At 27.1% G+C, this 17,038-nt stretch overlaps 1 protein-coding gene across 2 annotated transcripts; it reads left to right on the top strand.

Moving 5' to 3' along the window:
* Window positions 1–1,574: 1,574 nt before the first annotated feature.
* LOC130947524 (polyadenylation and cleavage factor homolog 4-like) lies at window positions 1,575–6,833 on the top strand. 2 transcript variants are annotated; one of them, XM_057876222.1, is made up of 7 exons: window positions 1,575–1,967; window positions 3,183–3,442; window positions 4,228–4,329; window positions 4,423–4,686; window positions 4,932–5,840; window positions 5,920–6,464; window positions 6,564–6,833. In XM_057876222.1, exons 2-7 carry the CDS (start codon window positions 3,194–3,196, stop codon window positions 6,646–6,648), a joined length of 2,154 nt encoding a protein of 717 aa, XP_057732205.1. In that variant the 5' UTR covers window positions 1,575–1,967; window positions 3,183–3,193; the 3' UTR covers window positions 6,649–6,833. The 2 variants fall into 2 exon arrangements, with proteins under 2 accessions (XP_057732205.1, XP_057732204.1); XM_057876221.1 differs by having other exon boundaries at window positions 3,180–3,442.
* The last annotated feature ends 10,205 nt before the right edge of the window (window positions 6,834–17,038 follow it).

The raw sequence follows: 17,038 nt of genomic DNA, 5'->3' as shown, positions 1-17,038 counted from the left end.
GAGTAAAGGCGATAAAAGTAACCTAATTCTAGGGATGTCAACAGGACAGGGCGGATGCGGGGATGCCTCCCTATTCCTCCATTTTTGCCTCTAGATTTACTCTCCATTTTCGTTCCCATTTTTTATCATAGAAGAAAATTATTCTCCATTCCCATTCTTCACAGGGTCCTATTCTCCGCAAGGATCCCATTCTCTATCTCTCTGATAATTTTAACTAATTATTAATTTTTATAGAAATAGAGATGAAAGTATACATCCTATACAAAACACCAAGATTTTGTACAAAAAGTCAAAACGACAAGATAGTAACTTTTTTCAAAATGATGCAGTAGGGGACGCCATGACAAGCCAGAGCACAAAGCAGTGAACGAGGTGGGGGGTATGACAGCAGAGAAAAGAATGAATACGATGACAGAGTTGTGGAAATGAATGCCATGAATATAGAGAACGACGTGGTGAGGGCATACAATGTGGTGAGACGGGAGAGTGGTGAGGGAGTGGAGGTTGGATGGAGTATAGACGACGCTAGGAATCTATGAATTGAAGAAGAGTTATGCAAATAAGGATTTGGAATTTTGGGTCTCTCTCTCTATATATATAGAATGTGAAATGACTAAAAAACATATATGAGAAATAAACTATTAAGGACAATTAAATAAATTTGTGAATTTCGGAGTTAGCGGGGACGGGGCGGGGATCCCCGTTCGAGTTTTCGCGCCTGTCTCGGGAGAGTTTTGGAGTTTTGCTCCTCATCCCCATTCCCGCGGAGAAAATCCCCTACAGTCGGATCTCTATTCGAGGTAGTCCCTACAAAAATCCACGCGTCTCGGAGAATTTTGCCATCCCTACCTAATTCTAATATGCTTTTATTACTACAAACCTTTTTTTTGTCCTTTTTTGGTGGAAACCCCTCATCTTTAGGGTTTTATTTCTCCACCTAACTTTATTAACAAAAAAACTCCTCCACTTTAAATTCACATGTATAAATACTAAGAAGAAGTCAAATCGTCTAATCTAGTTCAAAACAGTTCCACTCCCTTTAAAAAGAATACATCACTGACATTGTAAAAAAAGAGGCCCAGTCCAATAACATTAAGGGGCTCATGCACATCGTATCCTCGTTGACAACAAGACGGCTGACTACAAATAAAGAATGCAAACCAAAAAAACTTACTACAGTAGAACTTGCTCTCTCATGGAAGACACCAGGGACACGTTGACTTGACGCGAACCGCAATAACATAGGGTATTGGGTGGCAGGACTTAGAATTTTATAAATAACAATGTTTTAAAAATTAGATCGAATCAGCCGGTCGAATCGATTTAACATGAAACCGAAGTGAAAAGTGGTTTGATCCTCCTCCTAAAACCATCATCCTCAATACCGTTAAAAAATTGTTGAACCGGATCGAAAACCGACCGATTCTTAAAAAATGCGCGTTTTCATTTAAAACAAAAAACAAAAAAAACCCACCCACAGTCCCCCACCGCCCACCGCCCCACGCGAGTCCATCACTCGGATATATATAACACCCCCTACCCCCCAAAAAACACCAAACACCCCTCCTTCGAAACACACACTGACACACTCAAGTCCTAAGGTTCCAAACCTAAAACCCAGCTTCGTCAACGGAACCGCCGCCGCCGTCCGTGGTTGTCGGCGTCTTCGCGGCCTCCTCCTTTCCCTGTCCCAAATCCATACGGCCAGACCTTCTCTTTGTCTGCTCAGACGCGCTTCCGCCGCCGTTTGTTTGCCGTTCACGTTCGCCTCTTCGTTCAGCCGTCGTCTTCCTTCGCGTTCTTCGCCGTTCGCGGTCGCTCGGCGTTCACCGTTCGCGTTCACTCGCCGTTCACTGTTCGAGTTCGCATTAGCGTTCGTCTGGAAGCCACGTTGCTCTCCTTCAAACTCTGCGACCAACCCGCGCGCTCCACCTAGCTGTCGAAATTGCTCTCTTTTGTCGCCCGCCGTGAGTTCCCTAAACCCTCACCAATACTCTGCTTCAAACTCTGCAACTTCTGATTTCTATTACAATAAGGAACTATTTGATTTGGTAGTGGTTTGGATTTTTTTTCCATAGGTTATACAATTGTTACGTTCTCTTCTCTATCACATTGATATTAAGTTTTGAATTCTCTTATTTCGTTTTAATTTTACTGCACTCAACATGTTTGATGAAATGCTTTAACAATAATTCTGGTTGGTTTTATAATTTCTAGCTTTTAGAAACTTAGTAAGTTGATTGCATGTGAAATTAAGAATAATTGGATCTTAGTAATTAGGAAAGTTTAGGTGCACAAATAGCATCTTTGTGGAAAACATATTAACAAGATGATTCCATTTGCATTAGTTTATCTGTTAATTTGCTAATTGTTCTTGTGTTGTTGTTCTGTTGTTTTTCTTTTATCTTTAATTTTTTTCTTGGTTTAAGCTGTGATTGAAGGTTCTTTGGTTTGGGTATTCTTCACTTTCCTGTAAGCTTAGCTTTTAATTCTTTGAGCATACACGTATCAAATCATTGTTTTCAGCAATGGTGATTTTTAGATATTTTTTTGGTTTGCTTCGTTTTTAAATGTTCCTATTGCTGTTGTTGTGTTTTTGCTGTGATTTAAATGTTCTTTTGATTTTTTTTTTATTTTTTTTCCCGAATGACCAGTCAGTGCTTGGTTGATTGGTTTTGCTCACTGATTGTATTTGATGATAAATTTTAAATTGATAACTCTATTACTGCCTTACTGTCTGTTTCTGTTGTTAAATTTTATTAAAGTTTCTTGAATTTGCACTGCCTATGTTATTGATTCACTGTGCCTTCATTGCTCTTTTTTTTTTGTTGTTAATCATTGTGATGAGCTTTGTTAAAATTGGGTTGAAAGCTGTTAATCTTAATTTTTCACTGTTCTAACTTCTGTTCTTATTAAAAAATTTGCAATTGGTGATCTTTTGATTTATTATATGCTTTATGTTTTCATTGTTCTTTTCTTATGAAGAAAAAATGTGCAATTAGTGATTGTAAGATTTATGTTTTGATTACCAGTCCGGTTTTCAGAACCTTGATAAATAGTTATTTAGAGGCCACAATCCTGTTTACATCTCATCCAATATCATCTTCTCTCAATTTGATATAACTCCAGTTCTCCTTCGTCAAAGTTAAAAATTCTCTAAAATTCTATTGTGCACCCAGCAGCTACAATACAAATGGCGAATGGTATCACGCACCAGCCTCCTCCTTCCATGCTCGTGGACCAGTTTAACGCCTTACTTCCACAGCGCCAAAGCTACCTCAAGGCTTTCTCTACCGAAGAAATTGTTCGGACGTATGGGCTATTGTTGTCAGAACTTACCTCCAATGTGAATCCCATCATTACCGATCTCACTATCATTGCTGGCCAGCAGAGGAAACACGCCAAGGGCATCGCCGATGCCATTTGCAACCGGATTCTTGAGGTCTGTCTCCATTGCTGCGGAAAGTTATCACCTTTTCGCGCCATTTGTAACGAAAGAACTCTTCTTTTATTGGGGTCGAAAGTTGTCCCTCTATTGGCGTTGTTTCAATTTTGGCAGTTACCCATATATCAGCATTTAAGTTTTATTTTTCTTTTCCAATCTTATTTTATATTTTATTTTTTATTTGCTTTACGGTCTTATTTGATTGCGATTACGAGAAAAAGTCATTACTTCCAATTCCAACAGGCTTTATCGTTCCATCTGATCTTGCCTTTGATTTATTTGCGTGGGTTTTCCGCAAGAGAGAATGGATTCTAAATCATTAATTATTATTATTATTATTATTATTCAACTAAGAACAGAGAATTTTAGGATAACATAACTTCCCGGATAACTAGCAATTGGCACATGAATCCTATAGAAAGGACGAAACTGAGTTTTAAGACCTAAGAATAAAACAACGCATTTCAGGTCTTGACTGAACTGGAACGAAATTCTAAGCATACATGTGAAGTTGGGGCACGCCCTAGCTGTATCTCATATATTGATCTCAGGGGCAGAGTAATTAAGAACATGTGTTAAGGTTTAAGGTTTATCTTATTAAGGTTGATTTTCAGGGATCACTTCCCCTACAGCCACATAAAAAAAAAGCTCCTGAGTTCTGATTTAGCAAATAACAATGCTGATATTTGTGCCGTAGAAAATTAGTAAAGCTAAGCTATAATATTATTTAAATCTCGGTTGTTTATATGGTTCCTCAATTGTTTAATTCTATCCTCTGCCAGGTGCCTGCTGATAAAAAACTTCCTTCTCTCTATCTTCTGGACAGCATTGTGAAGAATTTTGGCCAGGAATATGTTAAATACTTCTCTTTACGTCTACCTCAAGTAGGTTAATTAGAGCATGCTTATTTCTGCTTATATTTCATTTTTATTTTATTATGTTATTGAAAGATTGAAACAATTCTATTGTGTGCCAAGGTTTACTGTGAGGCATACAGGCAGGTCCAGCCTAATCTACATTCTGTTCTGCAACGTCTCCTTGGTACTTGGTCAAAGATCTTTCCTCCCTTTGTCCTAAGTAATATTGAAGCTCAATTGCAATCTTCATCAGCAATTAATAATCAACAACCCTTTGCTAGTCACTTTGGAGAATATAATTTTCATGGACCGATTCTTGGAGCACATGTTATTAAACCACAATCCTTGCAGCAGATGGAACACTCTAGTTCAATTATGGATATTGTAAGCTTTTGTGTGAAATATGTATTGTATGCAAAAATATCAGTGATTTTGTTGATACATTAAGGCTGTTTGTCATGATTGATGAAAATAATATATATATATATATTGTGTCACAACCTGAATGATGTGGCCTCCAATTTTTTTTTTAATTAGAAAGGTGTCTGTTTATTATACCTGTTAATAGAAAGAGAGATCCTGCAGACAGATAAGCTGCATTCTGACAGTGTTGGTTTTCATCCTCACAGGTTGGTGGTGATCGGTTGGACTCAACGGGAACTGTAGGTAATACAAGAGAAGGAGGGTTGAATGAATGGCAGCAAAAGAGATTTTCTAGTGATGGTTGGAACATATTCCAAACTTCCAAGACTTATAATCTCAATGATGAACAACAACGTCAAAGTCCAAGAGCTCTTATTGAGGCATATGGTTGTGACAAAGGCCGTGAAATTCCTAGTACTAAGCTTTTGTTTTTGGAGCAGCAGCCTGGCAGAGATGGTTTAGGGAGCAAGTTTCCATTGGCATCATGGCAGCACACTGAAGAAGAGGAGTTTGATTGGAAAGATATGAATCCAGGATTAGTAGACTGTAGTAGAAACAGCAGTTCTATGCAATCAAGTGTTAGATTCTCCAGGAAAAGGAAGTTATCTAATGATCTATCTAATTCTTCACAGTACCCGTTCAATATGGGGGCTGCTTCCCCTGCTTTCAATGCTCATGCTACTCGTCCTTCCGGCTTGAATCCAGCATTTCCATTGCAAAAACGTCCTAGGAGTCTGTTTGAACCAATAAACATTAATAATAACACCAATGTGGGTCATGGTCCAATTAGAACTCTGTTTATACATGACCAGTTGCCTAATCAACCTGGACCAATTTCCTCTAACATGCAAAATCATGGACAAGCACCTCAACTACAGTTTCTTCCACCTCAAGTTCCATCTTCAACACAAATTAGTCATGGGAGCTCTTTGCATTTACATGGGGGAACCTTGCCACCTTTACGTCCAAGCCTCCCAACTGCTCCATCACAAATGATGTCTCATCCCCATGCCCATGATTCGATGACAAGTCAACCACCACCTACATATCTTGATTTGATTAGTTCACTAGTGAACCATGGGGTGATCTCGGTAACCAATCCACCTACCGGACTGGTAACTATACTTTCATTAGTTTCCCTCCCTTTTTAGTTTGTTGATTTGAGATAGTAATTTAAATGAACTTGTGTTTTAGGATTCCATTGGGACGGAGTTCGATCCAGATATCTTGAAGGTTCGTCATGAAGGTGTAATCAGTGCCTTATACGGTGATCTTCCTAGACAATGCACGAGCTGCGGTCTCCGATTCAAAAGGCAAGATGAGCACAGTAGACATATGGATTGGCACGTGACTAGGAACCGAATATCAAAAAGCCGGAAGCAGAAGGGGTCTCAAAAGTGGTTTGCAAGTGGGAGCATGTGGCTAAGTGGTGCAGTGGCTTCGGGAAAGGAATCGATTCCAGAGTCGGTGGCTCCCGAAGAGACAGAGGAAAAGAAAGACGAGGAAGAGTTAGGCGTTCCTGCTGAAGAGGATCAGAGTAGATGTGCACTGTGTGGAGAGGGATTCGATGAGTTTTACAGCCACGAAATGGATGAGTGGATGTATAGAGGAGCCACATACCTTAAGGCACCCATGGGAACAACATTGGCCACCATGGACAGACATCAACTAGGGCCCATTGTTCATTCCAAATGCAGATCTGACTCTGACTCTACTATGCCCTCAACCAACAGCAACAGGTATTTGTTTCTTATATACGATCTTAGTTACATTATATTAGCTTACTACTACTATTATTTACTCTTCTTCCTTGTTTCGTTTGTATATGCACTATGCAGGGAACCTACCAAGAGAGTAGTAAGAGAAAAAGAATGTGGGTCAATCAAACATCAGTTTTGTGCACCCTTAATTAGGACTTGCTAATAATTTTTAGGGTATAGTTGTGCTAGTAGTGTTCCTAATTTCTTGCCATCAAATACTGTTAATTGCTGTTGCTAGTGCTCTATTATTGTTCCGGTGGGAGCCCCTGCACTAGATTTCATTTATCAGCAAAATCTTACTGTATGAATAAGCACGTTTAATTCATTGAATTTAATAAAATTCTGCATTCTGACAATTTTTATTAGTTTTGCTACTCATTTCATTTTCAATTGCTACTTCTCAATTTGTATTCATAAAAAATCGTGATTTTGTTTAATAGGTATATATAAAAAATAAAAAATATAGAAAAAACATAGACATTCAATAAAGTAAAAGCATATCATGTATTGCTATATAAGAAAATGTTTTGATTTAGTAGCTTATCCATTCAAAAGTCTTGTTCTTTCTTATTAAGGAAAGCATTGATTGGATTAAAAAAAAAAGCTACTTAACTGTAATGGAAAATTATGAGTCGTGGGAAAAGTCACCGTTTTTATTATGAACATGGAAGATAATAGTTTTTATTTTGAACATGGAAAAAAAGGCGATTTAACCAGTGATAATTTGGAGGATTTTTTTGTTAAAAAAGAAAAAAGAAAAAGATGTAACGTACGTATATTTAACATTTAAGCAATGTTATAATTTTTCAATCTAGGTTACTATTATGAAATAAAAATAGGAAGTGAATTCGATTATAAAGTGTGTGTTTGGAGGGGTATGTCTAAAACGAGCTCAACAATTATGTGCTTATTGAATGAGTCACATTTATATAGGCCATTAGATTTTATTAGATAAAAATAAAAGGTTAATATAAAAGAAAAGCATTAATAGACTCTAATAAATATAGAATATCCTAGTACATAAATAAATGCTTTAAATGACAATACTTTAATACACAATACTTTAAACGGCAATTCTTAAATAATTAAATATAAAATATATAAATATAAAATATATGAGTATTTTTTATTTAGTAAAATTAATTATTATGCAAAACTTTTTATAATATTAAAAAATTATATTAAAATAATATTTTAAACTGTAACATAAAAATATAAAATTATTAAAATTTTTTTTATATTAATTGATAAATAATTAAATTATTATGTTCAAAATTTATTAACTAACTACTTTTATTAAAAATATTATTATATAATATAATTTTTCATAAAAATATTTTTAAAAAATAATTTATTTAAAATATTATTTATAATACATGAAAATTTTAATTTTTTCATTTTTTAAATTAAAAAAAACAGAATAAATAATATAATTTTAAATACATACCTAAATAAAAAGTTAATATTTTATGTATTATATATAACATTTTAAATAAATTTTACTTTTACAAATATTTTGATAAAAAAATTTATATTATATAATAATATATTTAACAAAATAATTAGTTAATAAATTTTAAATATAATAAACAAATTATTTGTCAAGTAATATAAAATAAATTTTATTTATTTTATATTTTTATGTTGTAGTTTAAAAAATTTTTTAATATTATAAAAAAAATTTGCATAATAACTAATCTTAATGAATAAAAAAACTTATATTTTTGTATTTATTTATTTTATATTTTTTATAATTTTTTTATTTTTATATAATAAAATATGTGATAATCTTCTTTTATATATATATATATATATATATATATATATTAGGGGTGGTAAAACGGGTCGAATCCGTCGGGTCGATCTGCCAAACCCGCTAAAAAAGGTGGATCGGGCTAGAATTTGAGACTTGTTAAATTAAAAAAATTCACCAAATTATGTATATATGTTTCAATTATGTGACTTTATTTATTTTATTTTATAATTTTGTATATATGTTCAAATTATGTGATTTATTTTTTAAAATAAAGATAGTTCTATTGATAAATATTATTTTGAACAATTTTATTGAAGTTAAAAATTTAAAAAAAGATAGTAAAAAAATTATATTATAATTTGACTATTTTTTATTTTATTTAATTATTTAATTATTATTTTTTGTTAATTTTAATTAATTTTACTTAAAAAAACACAAAGTCAAATAGCTAGTATTTTGTACCCACTTTAATTGGCGAGGCAGGCCGGCCCGCATTACCAGTCCTAATATATACTATCTAGTAACTTTTTTATATATTAAATAATTATAATCATATAATAATATTGAAATCAGAAAACATATTAAATCTGTTATAGTATAACTATTTAAAATATCATTTTAATATAATTTGTTAATATTATAAAAAATTTTGCATACAAATTTTGTGGGTTTGGCAAAATTTTTTAATTTGGCAGGTTTCAAATCCTAGTCCAACCCACCTCTTTTAGCGAGTTCGACAGGTCGGTCCGACGGACTCGACCCATTTTACCACCCCTAATATATAGATTAAGAAGATTATCACATATTTTACTATATAAAGGTAGAAACTTTTTGTTCTAACAAGTATAAATTAAATAAATACAAAAAATATAATATTTTTATTCATTAAGATTAATTATTATGCAAATTTTTTTGTAATATTAAAATGATATTTTAAACTATAATATAAAAATATAAAATAATTAAAATTTATTTTATATTACTTGACAAATAATTAGATTATTATATTTAAAATTTATTAACTAATTACTTTGCTAAATAGATTATTATATTATATAATTTTTTATCAAAATATTTGTAAAAATAAAATTTATTTAAAAAGTTATATATCATACATGAAAATATTAACTTTTTTATTTAGGTATGTATTTAAAATTATATTATTTATTCTGTTTTTCTAAAAAAAAATTAAAAAAATAAAAAAGTTAATATTTTTATGTATTATATATAATATTTTAAATAAATTATTTTTTAAAATATTTTTATAAAAAATTATATTATATAATATCTTTAATAAACATAGTTAGTTAATATTATTTTAAATATAATAATCTAATTATTTGTCAAGTAATATAAAATAAAATTTTAATTATTTTATATTTTTATGTTAGTTATAGTTAAAAATATTATTTTAATATAATTTTTAATATTATAAAAAAATTTTGCATAATAATTAATTTTAATAAATAAAAAATACTCATATATTTTATATTTAATTATTTAAGAATAAAAGATTATGTTGCCGTTTAAAATATTGTGTATTAAAGTATTGCCATTTAAAACATTTATTTATGTATTAGGATATTCTATATTTATTAGAGTCTATCAATGCTCTTCTTTTATATTAGCTTTTGATTTTTATCTAATAAGATCTAATGACCTATATAAATGTGGCTCATTCAATAAGCACATAATTGTTTGTGTTAAGGTGATTTATATTTGGCAATCTTTATATCAAAATAGATTATAGTAAAATAAATGTTGTTTGGATTACACTACTCAAAATCATTTTTAGATAAAAATTTACTAAAATAGACATCAACTTAAATAATTTTTGTATATTAATAATATCTAATATATTAATTATTTATTTTTTTACGGGACTAATATATAATTTATTGAGTATCGATTTATTGTCCAAATTTTTTATAAACTTTATAGTATATAAAAAATTATGCAATAAATCATATAAATAGTCATTACAAAAAATGTAGAAAACCATTTATCATATATAATAATATTGATATATGTAGTGGCATGTATATATTAGGATTATTTATTTTATTTATGTGAGTGATTATTGTTATTTTTATTTTTTATTATATTAATAAATAATATTTAAAACCAAAAGAGAGATTTTTTTTAATTTAAATTAAAAATATCTTGTAAATATATCTAACTTTACATATATTGAATGTTATAATATTTAGTAATATAATATTTATTATAACAATGACTCAAAATACTAATCCAAGATATATTTGGGTTTAGTAAGATCTTAAAGCAAGTAAGATTAATCTAGACCCATTGTTAACCTACCAAATTCGACTTAGGTTCATTACCTTAAGGCCCAATACAAATGAAATACATGTATCTCATTTCAAATCGGCTGGATTGAATTTCTGTTGCTAGTTAGGTATGGTAATGGATACTCAGGAGAACGTGGCACATCCCTTTTTCGTCTCTCAGTCCAGTCCTATTTTAAAAAAAAAGTCCCCATCGCCTCTCCGTCTTCGCAAGTCTCTGTTTAATTATCCCTTCAGAAAACGCAAATTTTTTTGGATATCTACGAATATTTTTTAAATTTTTTTAGAACAATTAACAAAAAAAAATACATAATATAATAATCATAAAATAATCAATTCAATATAATTTAACATAATTCATAACATATTCATTATGAAAAATAATATTTTAAAAGAAAAATATAAAAATATATTCCAACATAATAACATAACATAATTTTTGGGATAATACTGAACAATATAGTGATAAACTTGAGAGACAGAAAAAATAAGTTAGAGAAAGAGAAAGAGCAAATTGAGCTTGATAATAAGTTGGGAAGAAAAAGAAAGAATTTGAATTAGAGGTAGAAATTAGGATTACTAAATTTAAAAAATGAATTTATGTATATCTAAATTAGGATAAATCAGTAATCTTATATTCACGTAGATTTAATGGATCCCATGAAGTGAGTACCTATGTCTCCGTCTCCATCCATTTTACATAAACGGGTTATGAAGATTTCACGAATCATGGATTCCCATCTAACCCCAAATCGCGAGTAATCCCGTCGAATATCCATTTCAATTGGTTTTTTCATCATCTCTATTGCTAGCATTTGTTGGTTCGTGACGTGAAGCTATTTCAATCACTTAGTAAATTCTCAGATAACCAAAGTGTAAGTTATGTCATTCTCATAAAGTCACATATATCATTGTTATAACAATATTAATTGAAAACAAATGGATAAACACTAAAATGAGTCACATTTTTCATATATATAACAATAACTAATATCATATATTATAACTTGTGAAATCATAATATTTTGAGAAGTGATGTATATAGATAACTTAAATGTTGATAATTCTAAAAAAATTTAGAAACAATAAAAAATTTAAAAATTGTATATTAATCTATAAGACTTTTTTTTAGAAATTTATCCATAATCTATAATTAATAGCTTTGGACATATATGTTATTTATCTTATATATTTTTATTTTATAGAGACTTGTAATTTTTTTATCGACGATGATAGTGGCTATAGAGAGACTTTTACCTTTAAATAAATTATAGAAAAATTAAAAATAAAATTGGTTGATATTTTTTTGACAATTCATGTAGTTTTTCGTTTAATTAAAATTAAATTATATATTCAATTTATATTTATTTGTTTATCCTAATGATTATATATAATAGATAATATATTTAAGTATGTTTCCAAAAAAACTATTTAATTGTATATAATTAAAAGATAACCATAAAATTGAGACTACGATGAAGTGAAATACAATAAACATATGAGGAATAAAAGTAAAATAAATAATTAAATATAAGGTAAAAAATAATTAAAAAATATAGAAGAAGACAAAAAAGACAATACATGTAGTTAGGGGTGTACATGGCCCAGCCCGACTTGAAGACCCGGCCCGGCCCCGAACATTTTAGGGGTTAATTTAGTGTGATTTCATTGGGTTTAGGGTCGGGTAAGGGTCTCAAAGATAGATCCGGTCATTATTTTGGGTCGGGTCCGGGCCATGGCTCGGGTCGCCCCGAACTCGACCCGATGGCCCGGTCATCATACACAATTAATATTTTATGTTGGATGATGGCTATTCTTATGTTGAATTTAAATATTGTAAACCTTAATATTTTGTGTTATTAGTCATTTATAAGATTATAAGTTAATATTTTATGTTTAAAATGCATAATATTGTGTTATTTGTATTGATTTAAATATTTGGTGTTAGACAATATTAGTATTGATTATGGTTATGCTTTAATTTTAGAGAAGGGTTGATTCTTGTTATATTTTTTTAAGTGAATTTTACTATGTGAATTGTGAAATAAAGATTGGACATTAGGTGATTTTTACATGCTAAAGACCCAGTTTTCACTCGGCCCGAATGTGCGTAGGTTTCATCGGGTTTAGGATCGGGTTAGAGTCCAAACATTAGGCCCGATCTATATTTCGGGTCGGATCTGGGTTAAGCCAAACCCGGTGTGGCCCGGCCTATGTACATCCCTACATGTAGCTGATAAAAAATACACTTATACAAAAAGTTTAGTATAATTAACGAATATAAAATATGAAAAACAAAAAACAAGGTATATTTTTATTAAAATTTTTAAAGAAAAGTATTATGAAAAAAAACCTATTAATCAAATTTTGTGAAAATATTATAAAAAATTATAAATATTAATAAATAAAATAATAACTTCTTTAAGAACTAATAATCAAAATACATAAAAGCACATTCTCATTCATATATATAGAAAATAATAAGAGAATAATTTAAATTAAATTTGTTTATTTTATTTTTTTATTTTTTATTAAATAATTTAATATTTATATTGGTCAAATCAAATAATTAATATAATTAATTATTTATAATTAATGAATTTATCCTAGTGATATAACTGAAATATATTAAAACATTAAGAGTAAAATTAAAATTAAATGTTAAGAATAAAATTAAAATAAAATAAGATTTGCTATCTTATAAACATTTTTGTAATAAAAATCACATTTATACACCTTTAAAATACATCATTTATTCACTTTAATAGTTTAGTACAATGATATTTTTCATTAAAAATAAAAATTATGGTAAATATCACATATATTTGTTAGCAAATTATATATAAATATTTTTTGAAATATATCACTTTTATTATATAAAAATAATTTAGATACCTTTAAATGGGATTATGATAATTAATTAAGTATTATATATTTTTTAATAATTTATATTTAATAATTTACTTCTAATAATATATTTAATAATGTAACACTTAGTTTGTTGTATTTGAAAAATTTTTAATTATAATAAAAATATAAGATATGATGCAGAAAAAAACTAAGGCGACATAAATTTTTTATTAAAAAATATTTTTTGTTCATTTTTTAGATATTTATCTATTTTTTTAAAGTCATAAATTTTAATTGATATAAATTAATGACAGTTAAGTATACCAAAAAATAATAACAATCAATAAAAAAAATAAAATTTAAGTAAAACAAACATGTTTTAAAAAAATTGAAATAAAATAAAATCTCTAATTATGATCATTAATCATAATCATATATATTTACTTTAAGATTTATATTTAAAAAATTTAGAGTATTAATATCATGTATCTTTTATTTTTTCAATTTTAGGTTATCACAAAGATTAGTTATTCTTCAATAATAACAATCTTTTTTAAAAATAAACATAATTCAAAAATTCTAAAAATATATAATAATTTTTAAAATAATAAAAAATATACAATTATATAAAATATAATATTTATGTAACAACTGAAATTTAATTGCCAATATAAAAAAGTATATATAATATCATCATAATCAAATAAGTGTTTAATAAAAAAATTTAATATTTATATGAATAAATAAATTAAAATTTGAACTTAATCATAATAAATTTTTAAGTTTAGATTTTCATAAATTAAATTTTATTCTTTGTTGTCAAAGTAAATGACGTAATAAAAATTCATAGGGACATTATTGATGTTCAAATAATAAAAATAAAATCATATTAATTATATTTATACAATCATCTAAAATTATAAAGTTAAATATTAAAGTAGAAAATAATCTATTCATAAATAAAAAAATTTATTATTAAAAATTAAATATGCAGATAAAAAAATCAAATTATAACAACTATCTCTAGAATTTATTACATAAATAATAAAAGTCATGTATCTATAATTCTATATAAATTAAATTATATTAAATTGTAAGATATTTAGATATCTAATCAAATTAATTAATTAATTATAATTGATTTGATTTAATAATTTAAAAATAAATTAAATGACATTTTTAGAAGTATACCAATCCAAATAATTTAGATTGAAAATAAAAAATATAACTAAATTATATAATACAACATAATATTTTTATAAGTTTTTTATTATAATAGATCTAATACTAAAATATTATTATTATATGTGGAATAATCTAATCTCACAAGCAATTATTTAACCCTAAAACTTTGTTTTTATGAAAAAAATCACAATATTTATTTTAGAAAAAAAGGCAAAAAAATATTTACTCATTATTATAATTTAGGATAAAATATATTTTTGTCCTTAAAATTTGTAAAAAATTTTAAAAATACCCTTAAGTTTTATTTTATTTTAATTTTATCCAAAAAATTTTTAATTTGCATTAAATATACACCCAACAACTAAATTAAAAAAAAAAATTAATATCAATATAACAATAATGCATAAAAATTATGGTTGATTTTTCTGTGTTGAGGTTGTTTTTGTGAAATTGTTGTTAAATTGATCTTAAATTTTTTTTAAAAATTAATCGCCATGAGTATATTTGATGCAAATCGAAAATTTTTCAGAAAAAATTGAAAAAAAAATTTAGGGATATTTTTAAAACTTTTGTCAAACTTTAAAGACAAAAATATACTTTATCCTATAATTTAAATAAAATATAAAATAGATATTAAACTAATTTTTTTAATAATTACTTAGTCAAAAATACCATGAGAGAGATGGAGTTTAAAAGCATACAAAGCAAATATAACACTCACACTTCTTACACTTCGACCGTTAGCATTGAGGAAATCTTTTTACTATTTACTTTTTTTATTAGCCATCTTTTTATCTACTATGCACTTCATTTATAAATATGCCAAATGTCAAATACATACTTAAGCATTTTAAAATTTCATATATTCTTATCAATCACAATATTATTTTGCATTTTCCATACACGACAAAATCATCCATCATTTTTTTTATAAAAATTACTGAATAGAAGAACTGTTGGTAAAATTTTTTTTTAATATATATGACCTTTTATGAAGACAAAATAAAAATGAAAGACATAGAATAATATTGTATATATTTAAATTAATTTTAATTTTTTTAATAATCAAATTTATTACAATATAACCAATAAATAATGATAGTTGATACGGATTTAGTATGTTTCGAGTATATATAAGTTTTACTATGTTGTATGAAATATTATTAATTTTAATTTATATATTTTTTATTATTAGATATTAAAAATAAATAGTGTTTGTATTATTAATATTTTTTTATCTTTCCTCAATTTCAACCGTGAGTAGGCCCAAAAACTTATTCACCTCGTTAAAAACAAATGTAATATAATTTCTGAAAAAAAAATGTAATCTAATTCATTTTCTATCTGATAGTGTTATAAATTGATATAATTATAGGAAAAATAATTTTAGCGAGTTAATGATATGGTGTTTGATTATCATAGACGTATGACTTTGGATGAGAATAATATATTTAATATGGATGTTATTTGCTAGATAAAAGATAATAGATTGACAAAGAAAATTTATTATAATTGGTGTATTCATTTTAACAAATATTTTTCTATTTAATACCGTAAAAAATACATTGGTTATCCTAAATTACTATAGGTCTAACTTTTATTGGTAGGAATAAAATGCCTAAATTGAGACATTTTTAGATTATAGTGTTCATCAAACAACACCATCAATAAATCAATCATCCATGCTTTTTTATTTTGAGTAGATTTATCCACAAAAGAAATTACACATAAAAAAAGAGTTGAAATAGCAAGAATGATAAAAATGACAATTCTTAGCATTATTTTTGGCCATCTATATATAAAAGACTAGAAAACTATGGTTATCTAACAAAATTGATTTATATTTATTGCATTCAATTTGAATAAAAAAAATCATCTTATTTTATCCTTAATTTACATGATTTGAATTTGACTCAATACATATAATTTGATTTGATTTAATTATTAGTTAAAAATATTTCAGTTGTTTATTTTATTCATAGATTTATTATTTTAATGACTAATAAATTAGTCAAATTAATTAATTAATACACATAATTAGTATAATTAATTTGGTTTAATAAATTAAAAGAAATAAATTAAATAATACTATCAAAATATTAAAAGAAATAAATTAGAAAATATTACAAAAACAAATTGATATAAATGATAATAAATCATGTGATATTTAAATATATAATCAAATCAATTAATTGATTATAATAAATTGTATTTAATGAATTAAAAGAAATAAATCAAAAAACACTATTAGAAGTATGCTACGTCAATTCTATCATTAAGCGTAAAAATATGATTTTTATATAGATAAAATAAATATCCATTGAATTAGTGTAAAGGTAATCCTAAGAAAAAAATAATAGTAAAAATTAGTTTTCAATGACTTTTAAAAAAGAATTGTTAAGTATTAAAATTTTTTATTTTTACTTAATTTAAAAATAAAATATTGTTGGTTTTAA

Source organism: Arachis stenosperma, chromosome 9, assembly GCF_014773155.1.
Source record: "Arachis stenosperma cultivar V10309 chromosome 9, arast.V10309.gnm1.PFL2, whole genome shotgun sequence".
NCBI lineage: Eukaryota > Viridiplantae > Streptophyta > Magnoliopsida > Fabales > Fabaceae > Arachis > Arachis stenosperma.
This window is presented reverse-complemented; position numbering and strand designations above follow the sequence as displayed.